Source organism: Seriola dumerili, unplaced genomic scaffold (assembly GCF_002260705.1).
Source record: "Seriola dumerili isolate Sdu_G_001 unplaced genomic scaffold, Sdu_1.0 BDQW01000341.1, whole genome shotgun sequence".
Classification (NCBI taxonomy): domain Eukaryota; kingdom Metazoa; phylum Chordata; class Actinopteri; order Carangiformes; family Carangidae; genus Seriola; species Seriola dumerili.
In genome coordinates, this window is record NW_019174596.1 from 135,321 (window position 1) to 151,621 (window position 16,301).

At 38.1% G+C, this 16,301-nt stretch overlaps 2 protein-coding genes across 2 annotated transcripts; one reads left to right on the forward strand and one right to left on the reverse strand.

The window, feature by feature from the left end:
• Positions 1 to 502: 502 nt before the first annotated feature.
• LOC111232908 (serine incorporator 1-like) lies at positions 503 to 8,083 on the reverse strand. Its single transcript, XM_022760603.1, has 10 exons — positions 7,971 to 8,083; positions 6,964 to 7,125; positions 6,492 to 6,679; positions 6,301 to 6,380; positions 6,014 to 6,151; positions 4,930 to 5,099; positions 4,083 to 4,173; positions 3,080 to 3,230; positions 2,778 to 2,990; positions 503 to 2,297 (listed from the first exon to the last, which is right to left on the reverse strand). Exons 1-10 carry the CDS (start codon positions 8,007 to 8,009, stop codon positions 2,159 to 2,161), a joined length of 1,371 nt encoding a protein of 456 aa, XP_022616324.1. The 5' UTR covers positions 8,010 to 8,083; the 3' UTR covers positions 503 to 2,158.
• Positions 8,084 to 12,613: 4,530 nt separating this feature from the next.
• On the forward strand, positions 12,614 to 15,632 carry LOC111232890 (stathmin-like). Its single transcript, XM_022760578.1, has 5 exons — positions 12,614 to 12,701; positions 13,915 to 13,947; positions 14,600 to 14,772; positions 14,902 to 15,093; positions 15,190 to 15,632. The coding sequence occupies exons 2-5, from the start codon at positions 13,932 to 13,934 to the stop codon at positions 15,247 to 15,249; spliced, it is 441 nt and encodes a 146-aa protein (XP_022616299.1). The 5' UTR covers positions 12,614 to 12,701; positions 13,915 to 13,931; the 3' UTR covers positions 15,250 to 15,632.
• The last annotated feature ends 669 nt before the right edge of the window (positions 15,633 to 16,301 follow it).

Sequence of the window (16,301 nt, forward strand, 5' to 3'; positions counted from 1 at the left end):
AGGTAGTGTGTCCTGAGCGGTTCCAGACAGTGCCAACTGGATTGAGTGACTGTAGCAGCCAAAACCAACATGTCCCGTCTGCCAACCAGGCAAGAAGGAAATAACACAGCAGAGACTGTAAGCACTGGCGCGCACACACTGCTCTGTCGCCGCACCAGCACAAAAGACAGGTCACATACATTTACTGCTGCAATTTACAGCTAGGGAAAAGGAGTGAGATCTAGTCAGAGCTATACTGTTCCGTCTAGTGGTACCCCAGTGACCCTTTAGAGATAAGGAGATGTTAAGTATAATCAATAACATCCATGCAGCACTTAAAGCACCCTAAACATAAACGTATTAATTACCTTTCCAGTAATTACAGCTCCTCAGTATATCAATGGTAAAACATCATCAAATGTAAACAAAAAAATGTCTTCCATTACGCTTTTATCAAATTATTTTGTAGGTTTTACACTCCATCATCATCTCTTTGACATTTTTCATGCAACTGTAAAGCGAGTGAGTGAAGGTTTTTCATCTTTATTAAAAATAAAATTTATACATTAATTACAATATTAATTCATGCCAAAGGCCTATGCCTTATGGCATGCAATGACTGACTCACCACAATGTGTAAGGCAAGGCATAATAAGCACGTCAGCATTAGTGACTTTTTTTGAAATGCTGAACTACAAAAAGGCACTTAATAGTGTTTTGAAATATTGCATGTTATGATCTAATGTTGGCAAATCTGTCTAAATACTTTTCCTTTGTAGGTGGATAATGGTAAAATACATTTGACATGTGTGATAAACAAAATTAATATAAAACGACTCAATTTATCACATCACCTGGAAAAATCTATTCACAATATTCACATGCAGCCAGAGACACAGAAAGTCTGATTTGTGTGTGTGTGGGTGTTGAAGTATTGAAAAAGAACATAACATAGACAAAGGATAACATTTACAGGATTGTACCAAAATCATTTTTCACAAGTACAAAATATACTCATCTTATTTTAACTCATTCTGTTCATACTGAAATTGAGGTAACTACTATATAATGCATAAAATTACTTAACACCATTACAACCATCAACATACTATGCAGCTCATTACCATTTAACAGCAATTTATCATTTCTGAAATGCTTCATTATTGTTTTTTTTACATTACAACATTTAAAAATCCCTTTTCTCTAGACTCAGTAGCACACTCTGCAACATTCTGGAAATAATGGTATCTGTGAGAGCGCAGGTGGCGTGGAGTTAACGCCATCACCTCCTGAACCGTATCGCTGCACATTGCATGATGCTGACTGCTATGGATCAATACAAGCCTCCCTGCTGCAAATAGACTGCTATACAGGTACAGACTGTTACCGTGGCTGTACAAGGCCAAACACAGTCAGACATGGAAAGGCTTAGCACCGCAGATTAATTACCTTAGGTTGAAGAAGGCAAGGAAGAGCTGAGATTAGACTGGTTGTATATTAGGACTCTCTGGATCAAGGTGCGATGACGTAGATTTGCATACAGCCCAGCAGCAAAGGGGAAGCCCTGTTATGATCTGTGGGGTGTGTCATATTAGTCTTATCTAACTCTCACACTCACCTCGCTCTGGGGCTCCTAAAGAGGGCTACCCTGGTTGCACCAGCACTAAGAGTCCAGCTAATCAGACAGGCTCCAGACCTGGCCAATCAGAGAAGTCTGATCTCACAGGCCTTAAAAAGGGAATCTGTAAATGAAACGTCTGAGGTATTGAGAAAGTGCCTTGTTGCTTTGTGATAGTCCAGTAACTAAAATTCAGCAAAAATATAACAGAGCTCATACAATCATGCCACATCAAGGTGAGTCATTGGCAAAGAAAATACCTTCTTGTGGCTAACACCAGCATCAAACAGGCTAACTAATAAAATCAATTTACACTTTCAAATATCTGTAGTGATTACAACACTCAAACATACTGAGAAAAGTAAAACAATAGACACACAATAGCAAAAGTGTTCATCTGGAAAAGAAAAAATAATAATTTTAAGTATTTCCCTTATAGCATCCTTCCTATTTCCTTTATAGCATCCTTCACACTGCCTTCTACATTAGGCACGAAAACAAACAAACAAACAAACAAACAAAAAAAAGCAGAATCAAAGACAGCCAAAAGACAAGGTGTGCTCAGTTGAAATCCCTATCAGGGAAGATGAGTGGGGCGATGAGGGTCCAGAGGTAGAGGCCAAGGCCCAGCCAGCTGGAGCTCATCTTCACCCACACAGCAGGCATACTGCTCTGCATGGCCTGGGTGGTGGTGTCCGGTCTGAGTGAGGATGCAGAGGGAAAAGTACAATTTAGAGAAACCAACTCAACATAAAACATCTATTGGAATCGATCTACAAAAATTTTTCCTCTGAGGGCTTTTAATCAAGACACTGTGGTGGGTGACTTTTTTCTTTTATAGAAAGGTGATTGTGGAAATATTCAAGTTGTGCTGGAAGAATGAGTACTTCCAGGTGAAGTAATGATGTGCCCTCTGGTGGCCAAAGTATAGGTCTGCAATGCCTGAAACCTAATGATTTCAAAACATCTGGCCATCTTAGAAACATCAAACACAGGTGTTTTACTTTTTGCTGTTGTTGCTCTTGAGCTCATTTTATCAGATGCAGATTTTAACATTTTTCTGTTTTTAAGCACTTTTACTTCCTCATTAGGAGTCTTCCCTCCAGTCACAAGTCTAACTGTCTAACCTTTGGGCACCTGTTGTTTGATGTCAAACAATATGTTGAGGAGAGACACTTACTGGTACCAGTTGGTGAGAGTCATCATGATGTACAGAGAGGCCAGACAGAGGTGGAAGTGGAAAAAGGAGTAGTTGTAGGTGACTCTCTCTTCCTCATTGTCCACGGCTCTGCGTATGCCGTCCTCTCCCACTACACCCTCTCCTCCACCCTCTCCTCCACTCTCCTCTGTCTGCATCAGCTTGTTTACCTGGGTGTTGCTGGACGAACGAATACTAAGGGAGCAAAATGGAGAGCGAGTTTTGCAAAAAATATAAAAATAATAAAAAAACAGGAGAAGAACAATTTGAGACAGTAAACCTACCTGGCATAGAGAGTGCAGAAAAGGAAGATGACCAAACCTACGATGCCCTGGGCATCCCACCACTGCACCTGTCCTGTAGTGCCGTCACCAGATGGTACAGTGGTGCTGATGTTTGACACTAGACTCAATAGGCTGGGGTTACAGTTCCGATCTAAAACAAAAAGTATACACACAGCATTAGACATTTTATTACACTATAATACATTATGCAAAAAGCATTATTATACAGTGAGCCTGTTTACACTTGATATATTCTTGTGTCTCAGAGCATCTGAAATCCATTTGACTGTAGTGGCAATACATAAAAAAAAAAATCTTATGTAAATTAACTCATGCATTTGGCAATATTAATATAGTAAAAACAAAGTAAATGTTTTCCAGTTCATTAATACATTACTCACATTAAGACTGAACTAAATGCTCATGTTGAGCACTTCTCTACTGTATACTAATGTTTTTTTTGCTGGTCTGTCTTGTGTCAGAAGCAGCTGTTGCCTATGGCATCTAGCAAAAAAAAAGTTTGTGCAACATTCATGAAATATGAGAGTTTTCAGAAAAGGCAAGGCCAAGTAGCACTTTCCAAAACAAAAGTGAAATCCAGTTCTACATGGACAGAGATGTGATTTCAATGTCACATGTAAAGAGATCTCAGATGCCTTCATGTGTAGATAAAACTAAAGCTAATGCATGACAGCAATTGTGGAGTCTACCAAAAGGCAACTGAGCACTAGCCGTACAGTCACCACAAGCTTGCCCATTGTTGTCATTTACTAGGCAAAGACAGATCACATGACATGAGATAAGGAAGGTGTGCTAACTAGCAGTAAACAATGCAGCTCTTTGTTCCTATATCATGTCAGGGAAGACTCACCCATGTGGTCAAAATGCAGCAGCAGATAAACAGCAAGTGCATATATTTAAAGAAAACAGAGCATAATCACATCTGAGCATGCAACCAAAAGCTAAAGAGGAAAACTGTGGTATAAATCATCAGGAGACTTACTTGGATTGTTGGTCATTGCAGACCAAGTGACATACATAGTGTAGAGGGAGATGAGTGAAGCCTGGAGCAAACCAGAGTGTGGCTGAGCTTCCTGTATCACACAGGAAAAAATACAGCATTACAGACTTTCACACAACACTGTGTTTCAGACTTTAAAGAAATATAACTCTTCACATAATAAAAAACTGATGCATGTAAATAATTTATTCTTTGACTTGACTGGTTATACAAACGTATAACCGCATGTGAGATGGAAAGACCTTTGACTGGAACAGCAAATCTAATGCTGCGCTGCAGTCAAGAAATTGTTTAAATAACTAACTGTGATCAGATGTGAGTATTTCTATTAAAAGTGCAACTGAGAGTGTAAAAAATAATCTATGAAGCAGGGGAGACACATGGTTTATATGTAATTTGCCATATTATAGTCTACTCAGTGTAAAAAGTACAAAACCCTTTTCCTCAAAGGATTGAATAGCAAGGACAAACATAAGGCCATGTCCATCACTAGTAACAATAAATGTGAAAACACCATTCTCCTCTCTCCTTCTATCCACAATAGTGTTTTAATACTGTTTTCAAAGATTTCACTGCCCACACTTGAATGCAAAAACAATATGAAAGCTGTGTATTTTATGCCACTGTATGTTCTCAAAGTTGTCTGACAGTATAAATGCAAATTGACATTATTTGTATTTCTTGGAATGAGTTGTAGATGACAGAAAGTTGTTATGTCAACTCTGGAGAGGATTTCAAGTACGATTTTTAGGGAAAGCCACAAAATAATTGTGTTTATAAATGTATCTGCATTAGTTTGGTTATGGCCAAAGGCTGTTCCATACTGTACCTGTATCTTAGGAAGGATGGAGACAATGGATATAATAATGCAGAAGATAAGGTTGAGGCTGATGAAGACCTTGTGCTCTGTGCAGTCATCAGGCTGTGTGTAGTAAACGTAGAAAAGCACCACAGCAGTGATAGCCAGGGCATAGTAGATGAAGGTAAAAGACAGCAGGCCTGTAATTTACATAAGCATAGATTAAAATTAATTGCTTAAAACCACAAGTATAATAAAAATGAGTTAACGACTTGGACAGCAGACATCTGTCTTCTAATCAAGAGGCAAGAGTGAGAGACAGGATCCACACACTGTTAATAGCTCCCAGCAATTTTTTAAAATTAAAGTTTCGATCTACTAGAGATATTCATCAGGCACTGTCAAAATCTGACACAATTTGACAGTTGACAAAACTGTCAAAATTTGACAGTGCCTGACAAAGATCCTCTCTCTGACTATTGCTTTAAATTTGAATTATCTAATCCAGCACCTGTGAAAGTCTCTTTGGATGTGCATATTTTACACTCTGTTTGTCCTGTATAATTATTTGACAAATAAATAGTTTAAGATTGGAAGAAACTAGAGCCCAACCGATATATTGGTCGGCCGATTTTATCTGCTGATACTGGCCTATCACTGATGTAGCGCTATCGGCACATATATTCTCCGCTATGGGCTGATATGAATACTTTTATCAAGAAGTAATAATGCAGTGGAAACGCTTGGGTGTAGTCAAGTTATATAGGCAACATTTTATTTATATTTGGTCCTTTGTTTTCATTCAAGTTAATATGTATATACATACATATTTGTTCTTATGTTAAGTTTACCGTTTTAGTGCACTGATTTAATTTTTGACAATAAAGTTTATTGTTAAACTGTAAAATATCCTGCTTTTATTACATATCTTTTTCACAAGTATATATATATATATATATATATATACTATTATATATTATATATACTTGTGTGTGTGTGTGTGTGTAAATATCAATATCGGAATTTTTTTACTCCCTTATATTGGTATTGGCCCCAAAAATCCACTATCGGTTGGGCTCTAGAAGAAAAGTCTCTTTTCAAGTGAATATAGTACCTGCAAACCAGCATTTGTTGTCACTATTTTCAGCATTTTCTACCCACACCTTGTTCCAGGAATGGGCAAAGTCGATGAGGAGAATAAGTTGGATGATAATGAAGATGAAGGATCCCACCACTCCAAAGTAAAACCACACTGAAAAGTGAACGGATAAAGCTGATATAGTTTCTGAAAACTGACTAAAAAGTCACTGACAAATCACAAACTCAGTTTTGTGTGTGCTCAAGAAAAGGATAAAATACGTATATTTATATTTATTGTAATTTAACAGAGCATGTTAGTACCAGTATGAAATGTTCCGTCAGGGATGAAAAAAGCTCCCACTGTTATCCCAACCAGGATCAGAAACTTAAAGAACCAGAACCTGGAAAAATAAATAGTTACAAACCCACCATCAGTACAGCAGACAGACGGAAGTAGCACATGCAAATCTACCTCCATCCATGAACCACTGAGTTCCATATAAGGCACTTACCCATTTTGAATGGCTGCACGTGGGTCTTTGCTGCTACGGACACGAATCATGATTGCGGAGAACAGAAAGAAGAAGCAGGTCATGGCGAAGCACATACGGTACACAGACTTGTAGCCCACAAGGACATCACAGTTGGCCTTGTTTTCAATACCAAGTATAGTGGTTCCTCCTTGGCAAAATCCTGGGATCTACACAAGAAAGTCAGATTAAACTAATTTGTAATTAAGCTCATCTATAACATACAGAAAATATGTATACTAACAATAACTTATGGTAAATTTCTGTGAAAATATCAAATTATAAAATGACTGCAACAACTGCATCTTGCAACACATTTTAGACATTTCCTGTATACAAACTGTGTAACCAGAGGATATAGATGCGTCATCGCATCTACTTCCAGATTCTGATCAGTCAACAGTACAGTCAAGTACATACATACACATTACACAAATACACACACTGATCTCACTTTTCGCAGCTGTGTTTCCATTCCAGGAAGGATCATGATGACAGACACCATGGTCCCCAGCAGCAAGAAGAAGGAGAATACCAGCCTTGTGATAGTGGAGTTATTGGAAGAGGGGCAGCATCCACACAGAAGGCATGGTGCTGAGCCACACAGACAGGAGGCCTATAGGAAAGGGCATAGGGTGGGAGTGGGAGTAAAAACGACGGACAAGTAATAGCTTTGGGCTTGACAGGCTTTTATAAATTAGACAAGGGCCAAATGAATGTAAGCAACTGCTTTGGCAGAATGCCAATCACTAATAGGTCTTGTTCCATTAGAAATACTGGGCTGGTATATTATAATCATACCAGTGAATTTCCAATATGGGGATTCAAGTAGATAAGCATAAACCACAACACGGGCCTATTGTTATCCTTGTAAGTAAATCTAAGGCAGAACTACCCTTTGGCTGTTATGATGGTCACAGGTAAATATATAACCCACACAGAAAGACAGACTCCACCTTATTTAATCTAAAGCTACTGACAGTGACCGAGCTAGCCAATCTAACGCTAAACGAACGGTACTCTTGTAGCAGTCTGCCAGTTGTTGTCTCAGAGATAATCCAAAGCATATAAATTCATTTTTTGCCAATAACTTGGTAGTGTTAGCGTAACTATGTGACCTGGCTAGCTGGGTTAAATGTGTTTACACCAGTGCCAAAGGCCCAATCTGACACTTTTTCCTTTGATGATTCAGTAGCTTGCAAAGCGAACTTTCTTCGTATATCTAGCGTTATAACTACCCAGTACAACTAGTATCTGCAGTTATCTTACTAACTAGCTATAACAAGAGCTTTTTAGGTTAAATGTCACGTAGGTGGCACTTAACCGAACAAATTCATCAGCTAGCTAACGTTACCCTTAGTTTATCTCATCTAGCTAAAAGCTAACGTTAGGACGACAAGAGGGAACAAAAGCCTCCCGTTGATATTTGAGATAATAGTCGTATTTGGATTAGATACTTACACAGCTGGCTAAAGAACACAAGGCCAGACAAGCTCCCATTTTGACATTAAAATGCTGAAATGGACGGTAGCGTATCGACGCCGTTCGCTGCACCGTATAATAATACCACAGCCCAGGACACTAAACAGTCGGAAGCTGCTCATCGGCTTTTCAAAATAAAGGTTTTCACGATTGACACAAATGATAAATTTTTCATGATGCAAAACACAAAAAAATAGTATACTGGACCCACCAAGAGACGTTAGTGTGAGTAGGACAAAAAGGAAATTGTTTTAACCATAGTTATTTCAGCGTATAAAATATGCTGCATTTTTATGAATGATGACACATCGTTGTGTGGTTAATGGATTGAACTTGTGTAGTGGCACAGTTTATTTCCGCCAATCTAAATTTACTCTAGGTGTGTCTGCTGCACACAGTGAATAACATGATGGTAAATGTGGGGACTTTGAAACCTACCATCTGTTCTCTTGCTCAACATCCCAGAAGCTGCGTGTCTGTTCTTTAAAACTAAGCGGACAGCAAAAGAGAGCCTGTCAGGTGCTGACAGAAGCCTCTTCAAAGCCCCTGCTGTTAGTAGTGCACTAGCACAGTAGGGAGCCAGCAGTGGTTGGGTTATTAATAGTCCCATTAAAACCTAACCTGGAACAAGGAATAATTTCGTGCTAAATACTCAAATAATTTAAAAGCAAGTATGAGTGTTGAGTGTTAGTAGGCTGAGTAAAATTAACCAGCTTGGACATTTCTCAGTTCACCATACACTGAAAGGAAACATAACAAATAATCAGTAGATTATCGACTTTACCCTGCAAGGTATATAGCCATAAAGCACAAAGTGACCATTGCAACACACTGTGAATATGCAACATGAGTGGGTTTTGCTGCTCATTTTTAAATGCACTGTGTACAATAGGAATCATCTTATGCTACCACAGATCCCAACTCTAGCTATGAAAATAAGTAGACCATGGTATTCATCTATGAAATACACACAGTACTATACTCGGGGCTATTAGAAATGTTTTCTATCCTCTTCACTGAAATTTCGAGTCAGTGAGTGCAACCACTGTCCCGTGCCTAGATGAAAGTATTTCTCGGACTTCCACCTCAAAAGGTATGACTTAAAAACAAACACTGAATCCCATCTTCCAATATTAATCTAGTGGTAATGTAGTGTATTATAAAGTGGTCCTACACAGCAGGATAAAGGCTTTCTTGATTATATAGTCTCTAATCCACCCTGGTCACAAGTGCTGACACAGCACTGTTGAGATAGGTCTGTCTATGCGAGACAACAAGTGATCTGATGGATTATACTAAAGATATCATATTGCCACTGTCCACCAAGCTGAATTTAAATTCTGTGAAAATATTACCATAAAAAACATGTTCTAGAAGCACTTCTTTTATAATGCTAGAGTATTTACATGATAGTGTAAGTGAAATAGCCAACTGTAACATGAATGCTTTTTAATTGCTACATATGCTATGTGAATTACAGACATAGTATGTGCATTTTAACTTTTTGTCAGGTTGATTCCTCTATCTGACACTAGGTTGCAGCATTTAACCAGCATTTTACATTAGAGCCATTCAATTTAAGTAGCTTCAATAAACTACATTTCACATTTGAAAAGATTAATCAGTCAATAACATGTTGATAGTAAGAGCAGATGTTCTTAGGCTTGACCTGATACACAAGGCTCACATAAATATTTAGAGTTTACCTCTATGACCTATTCCCCACACGTTCCTGCACAGGAGAAAAACTGTGCACACTTATGAACTTAGAACTAATTCTAAACTACAAGAGTCATGAGATGAAGGGACTGCAATTACAGGGAACATTTTGGGGACATAGTTTCTCTGTGATTTATGTCATGTCTGCACATGCCACCTTGTACCACACCAGCGGCAGCAACAGTCAAATCTAATCTGTCAGAACATATCAGAGCTGTTTATGAGTCATTCTCATGACCAGAAGGTGTACTGATTCAACAGACACATCTGGTGGCTGGATATACAGGAGGGAAGTCAAATTAAAGCAATTCTTTGTAATGTCAACCCATCTGTGCCATTCTCATCTATCTGTTAGTTTAAGGATGAAAGAAGACAGTGGGTCTGTTTGCAGAACTGAGATTAATATGAGGAATATCTGTCAGTTAATATATTCAATGCATTTCGTTCAAATCTACACTAAGATTAATGTCGGTACTGACAAAGGTGTGGGTATTCAAGCCCTTGCATGCTGCTCAGGTAAAAGATGGCCTGTAAACGATGAAGAAGAGCCAATGGCAGCTGTAGCTTCTGTAGCTGTAAAAATATATGACACTTTTAAAGGATGCATCATTCACATGCATTCAAAGATTTTCTTTTGAATTGATGTTAAAGACAGAGATAGGTTACATTTTCAGAGGTTCAGAGGGGAATTTGAAATATGGAACAGTAATTCAAACTCTATAAATAGAATCTATTTTATTGCCACTTCTCACCTCAGATAAGAGTAGGGACCTTCTGGGAGTGAGGAAAGACCATGTATCTTAATTATCCTGATATTTGATAGAACTCTGGGATAAAGTTTTAATATCAGACTTGGTGTATATTTAGTATAGTCAAAGGAAGGGTCAGGGACCCCAAGATTCCTTGAGGATAATGGGGGAAATTGGTTTCCAGAAAAATAAGGTAAGATTTCAGTAGTAATAGCAGTAACACTAATCTATGGCTTTTAAAGTTTAAGATAACATTAATAAACAAAGTTGCTTAAGGTTGGCTGTAACCAACTTTATCCGAAATGTTCTGGTTTGGGATCACCTATGAGAAACACCCTCCCTACAGTCAGTACAGTGACTAAAAACACAAGTTATTTACTGATACAGTAGTCCAACACAACAAACAAAAATGTATGCAACCAGTTAATGAATCTACATGTCAAATATTACATCTGATCTGCAAAGATTGTTCTAAAGCTTGTGTAAAAGGAAAATGTTGAGATGAATCCACCTTTATGCGAATGTTTTCTCCTATATACTATTATCTGCCTTCAGCAGCCTAGTTTCTCCGCAGGAATCAAATCCTTTGTGTTTTCTTTTTCAGTTTGTGAAAAAGAAAGTAATACTGCATAGTGTTTTTTCTTACCTGAAAGTAAGACTTTGTACAACAAACCTCTGTCATCCACTGGCCGTTTTAGCCACTCATCCTTTTGAGTGTAATATAATCACCCCTTTGTTCTGGCACTGGCAGCGGTTGGCAGCTGAAGTCTGCCTCTCCATATTCTTGTTCGTTGGACGCCGTTGCCAGGATTAAAAGTTCACTCTCATCCATCACTGCTCTTTCATCACTCACTCTAAGGGCATTCTTGTAGTTTTCCCCTTAAGCAATAGCTGCAACAAAGGAAAAATGTTAGGAGGAAGAAAGATTCCTGTTCAAGATTTTTTGCTGGACAATGGAAAAGTGATATGCAAATACATGCAACAATAAATCTAGACAACATTTTATATTGAGCCTGGAAAAACAAAAGTCAAGTGATGAAACTACTGTTTTGTAACTTAAACTCGCCTCACATGAGACACAACATTAAGGACAGCAAAGAAGAAAAGAGTTTGTTAGCACGCTCAGAGGATGTCTGAAAACAGCTGAATGTAAATAGGTATATTTCATAAATAAGTCCATTGCCAGTTTAATGACCCATGAACCTTAATATACTTTTGGGCTATGATGAAAATCTCTTTTCAGCTACTAATGGCAGGGACTGGAAAAATAGGTGTGTTGAGATAAACACTCAAATGGACCATAACACTCTGAGAGGGACCAAGCTGAAAGGCATGAGGTGCCACAGGTGGATTTTTGAAAATGAGGGTTTTATTTACACAAAAATGAGAAAAATGAATTAAAAAAAAACAAGCAATCAAGTTCCAGGCCCATAAAAGTGAGCCAATGAACAGAATTAAACTCAGGCTATGATAACAAGCCAACTGACCCCCCAAACAAAGACCAAAAAGGGAACATTTATACTGGCTGATCAGACCAGTTGTATAATAAAGAGGATAACATGAAACACATTAACTCACAACAAAATAGGGAGACAGATGATTCTTACTGACACCAAAGTTAAGTAATATCTTGAGAATGGCTTTTTGGCAAATAAATAAATATATTTGCTCAAATCCAGCTCATATTATAACGTAAAACATGAAATATTTCCTTATTTGCTGTAATAATGATGTATGGTAATGTAGTAGTGCCATCTTTATCAAATGTGGAAGTGTTTGTGGCAAAGGGAAGGAGAAAGTAAAGCCAATGTCACCATAACACCAAACAAAAGGGTTAATGTGTATTAAACTTTATTTAATGTACTTACCAGCTAGGTCGCTTTCAATGCAACATTTACTGGATCATATATTTATGATCACATATGTGACTAAGATCGATCAGACAGTTTCATAACCTCAGGTAAACGCAGGGTCTTGTCGGCATGTTTTGCTCTTAGAACCACGAGGCCATGTCAGCTTCTTGGCTTTGTGTCAGTTAATTTGGCCTCCTGCTCCTGGCGCGTGCAGCCTCTACGCCCTCTGTGATTGGTGGATTTGGACCTATGAACGCAAACGTCTGTGGTGACGTTTGGTGTCAGCGGGTTTTTGCGCGAAGGTGCAGATGTTGGCGGTCTGTAGGTCTGAATAGAGACGAGAAGAACAACTTGGCTGAGGTCTGCTCTTCAAACTAAAGCACTTGACGGTGAGAACAATGCTCTTATGCAAATGTTTAACCAGCCTTTCAGACCATTCAAACAAAGAGTTAATAGAGTCAAAGGTCGTTTTGGGCACTTTTTGCAGCGTTATTAATTATGTTCAGCATCACTGAAGTCAACTAACGGACTTTATTGTTATGGCCGCTGTTCAGTAGACCTTATTTGCACTACATAAAAATTCAGAAAGCTTTGTAAAATACTTAAAACAGCAGTATCGTGGGCATTTTTTTCTAACGTGTTGCCACAAACTGTCAGCCAATGAGTCAATTAACACTAGGTTTGGCTGACTGAGGTTTTTGTTTTTGTTTTTAGTGTGTAACGATTTCCGTGCAATTCGACCATGTTACGTTTAGCTAGTAAACCTAAGTGGTTTATTCTGGTGCTTCTTCTTTTTTGTTCCTATTCAGAAATGATCCCTTTTTCCATTCTTTTTTTCAAAATGAAGCCTTAAGTTTTTTTTTATTGTGTTTCTGTTAATGAGGTGTTGTGCAGCATTTCTATTTCCCCACCCCCGCCATTTTAAACATGTTGCAAAAATGCATATATGCACTCTCTAACTGTGGGCACTCAGAATCACTTTTTACACACAGTCTTCATTTCATTTTTATAGACCGTTCTTCTGTGTGACTATGACTTAACTGTAGCTCTGGCTCCAGTGAGGTGGAGAACTTGTTTTGCCTGACATTTCATGTCATGTTATGACTGGTAACAGAACAGATTATGTAATGTTATAATTCTATAACGTGCAACTACACAGCACCTGCTGCTGTGTAATTCTTATTTGAGGTGAGAAGATGAATTATTGCATGCACATGATCCCTCATCAAATAACAAGCAAACATATTTAGTTGCTGGAGAAATTAGGTTCTGAACTTGACTTTGTGGGCCCAAAATATTGCTCGGTATGATTCTCTAATTTCAAAGCAGGAGGGAAAAAAAGGAAGAAAGAAATGTTTTTTTTAATGTTTCTGTTATGTCATATTTGCATGCTTGACTGATGATCTATCAAAACAAGAACTCTCAGCTCCATTGATGCACTGCTCCTCCTGCTGAGAGGACATGGACATGCTTAAAAAGCACTATGACCCCTCTTTTGACCGAAGTAAAATGAACACTGTTCCATTGTGTGCAGTTAGATGTGCATTGCTTGAAACTAATTTCAATTTTCTCTTTTTTTCCCTAATTTCTCTTTTTTTAAAGGCAACATTTCTGCTGAAATGGCAAGCTGTGGAGGTAGGTGTAAACCATGAAATAGTTACTGTATGTGGATAGCTTTTGGGATAAATAAATTCTTCAGTCCCACTTTAATTCCAGCATAGACTTTAACAGTAAAAACAAGAGAATATAATAGCTAAAACAGAAAAGCACTAGAAAAGTAGGGCAAAGCAAAGTTTCTTTGTTCCTGAAACCATATGCAAGACTCAAACACATTATTCAACTATATAGCAGTAACAGGAGTCCTTTGATGTGGTTGGTGTAGCAAGTTACAAAACTGATCTGTACAGCAGCACTTTCACAGTACTTAAAAACGGTCTTTGTTTTATCACATCTTGTTTTCATTTCTTTTTCACTGGAAAAATGCTGTCACACAGAAGAGATTATTGTTCTCTTTTGGCCTCTCTGACAAAGCAGTGACCCCTAAAAAGGTAGCAGGGGGCCAACTCAACCTCCTTTAATTTTCCTGAGTCAGACAATGAATCTCAGTTAAGGCACTATCTTAGGATGGCAGTTGAGTGCTGATATGGTTGATCAGCTAACTGGTCTGTCCACAACAAGTTAGTTGAACACACTTTAGTCAGTTAATTGTTTGTAACTGATCATGTAAAAATAAACCAATATTGACTATCACTTAAACTAGTGTGTACTAAAATATCCTCTTTTACAGACATCAAGGTGAAGGAGCTGAACAAGCGTGCGTCAGGTCACGCATTTGAGGTCATCCTGAGCCCCTCAACCCCAGATCCCAAGGGAGAATTTCCATTGTCCCCTCTTAGAAAAAAGGAAACATCGCTGGATGAGATCAAGAAGAAGCTGGAAGCTGCAAATGAGAGACGCAAGGTATCTGCACAAGTAACACAAGTTGCTAACGGACGTGACCAAACAACTTCTTAGAAAAGCACTAACTGACTTTGAGATCTAGCATGTTAACTGTTAACTTACAGAGGTTCTCTTGTGTCATTTTGTCAGAGCCATGAGGCTGAAGTGCTGAAAAACTTGGCTGAGAAACGAGAGCACGAGAAGGAAGTCATCCAGAAGGCCATCGAGGAAAACTGCAACTTCAGCAAGAAGGCGGAAGAGAAGCTCAATCAGAAGATGGAGGCAAACAAGGAGAACCGCACGGCACGCATGGCAGCTCTCAACGAGAAGTTCAAGGAGAAGGTAAGCTCTTAATGTTATACCAACATATCTTCATGTTTAATGTTGAAAAAAATTGTAAACTATTGTGATCCTTTTGTCTTTTAAAAACACAAACAGGACAAGAAGTTTGAAGAAGTGAGGAAGAACAAGGAGTCGATGAAAGAAAGGGAACATTAATTTGTTCATGCCCTGGAAAACAGTTTTTACATCTCCAAAGATAAGCTATATTTTTTTAACTGACGCTTCTGCATTATTGTTTCTTGGGTTAGTTCTGATTGTGCTGTTGAATCAAAATTGGTTATACCGGTTAGATTTGGCGTGGATATAGTCTGACTCTTCTTAGCTTGTAGATTTCTCTTTGGCAGCTGTTTACACACTGTTTTGTGGTATGAACTACATTTTTCCATAAGCAGGTATTCCATTACAGTAAATTGCTCCTTGTGTTTCATACTGTTAAAATGCATTAATTAATACTGTTCTGAACTGTTGATAATGCTGTAAGTTTGAGTATACTGTATGATACCAAGGTTTGACCATTAAAGTTTGTATCCAAGTTTTAAGTTTCTGTCCTGGAGAGTTGATTGTGTTTACCCTTCATTTCATGAAGAATGACATAATTATTGGATTTGAAGGTACAACCACACCAAGTCCCTCTGTAGTATGCTCAGTGATACTTTGACACTACTGACACCTAGTGGCAGTGAGGTCATCTTAGTAATAGTTTTGTAATGGTTACATGTAAAAGCCCTGACTCCCAAGGGGTACAGAGATAAGTGTTATAATCACATTTAAATTAGTTTCCTATTTTCTTCTCAAATACTGAATATTTATTTGGCCAGATCTTTAAATTAAATCTTTCACATTTGTGTGAAAAAAATCAGTGGTTGAACAGCTCATGTCCACAGTGAAACCATAAACAGTCACAGATTAGGGCAATTTTTTTTTATTTTAAGGGGTCACTAGGCAAAAAGGCTGGAAACCAAAGTTTATCCAAGCATGTTTGGGAGTGAATTACTGGTCTGTATTTGTAAAGAACTGGCCACACCCAATATACAAAAACACTAATGATGTCAGTGTCTCATAATGTGGACGACATAACGTTTCGATTATATAAAATCACAACAAGTAGCCTCTGAAAAAAGACAATTTATAAAGAAAGGTAGAAGAGAATCAGAGAAATGCCTTGACACAGCCCTATTTGTAGAGAGACAGAGGAGTAACAGTGCTGC

What these genes read in the sequence shown, in the direction of transcription:
- LOC111232908 (XM_022760603.1), bottom strand. Translation starts at nt 8,009, where the DNA reads ATGGGAGCTTGTCTGGCCTTGTGTTCTTTAGCCAGCTGT. An exon ending in CAACAAATGCTGGTTTGCAG is followed by an intron (nt 5,100 to 6,013) that starts GTACTATATTCA and finishes TGTAAATTACAG; the next exon opens with GCCTGCTGTCTTTTACCTTC. An exon ending in TTCTGCACTCTCTATGCCAG is followed by an intron (nt 2,991 to 3,079) that starts GTAGGTTTACTG and finishes TTGCTCCCTTAG; the next exon opens with TATTCGTTCGTCCAGCAACA.
- LOC111232890 (XM_022760578.1), top strand. An exon ending in CTGCAAATGAGAGACGCAAG is followed by an intron (nt 14,773 to 14,901) that starts GTATCTGCACAA and finishes TCATTTTGTCAG; the next exon opens with AGCCATGAGGCTGAAGTGCT. An exon ending in ACGAGAAGTTCAAGGAGAAG is followed by an intron (nt 15,094 to 15,189) that starts GTAAGCTCTTAA and finishes AAACACAAACAG; the next exon opens with GACAAGAAGTTTGAAGAAGT.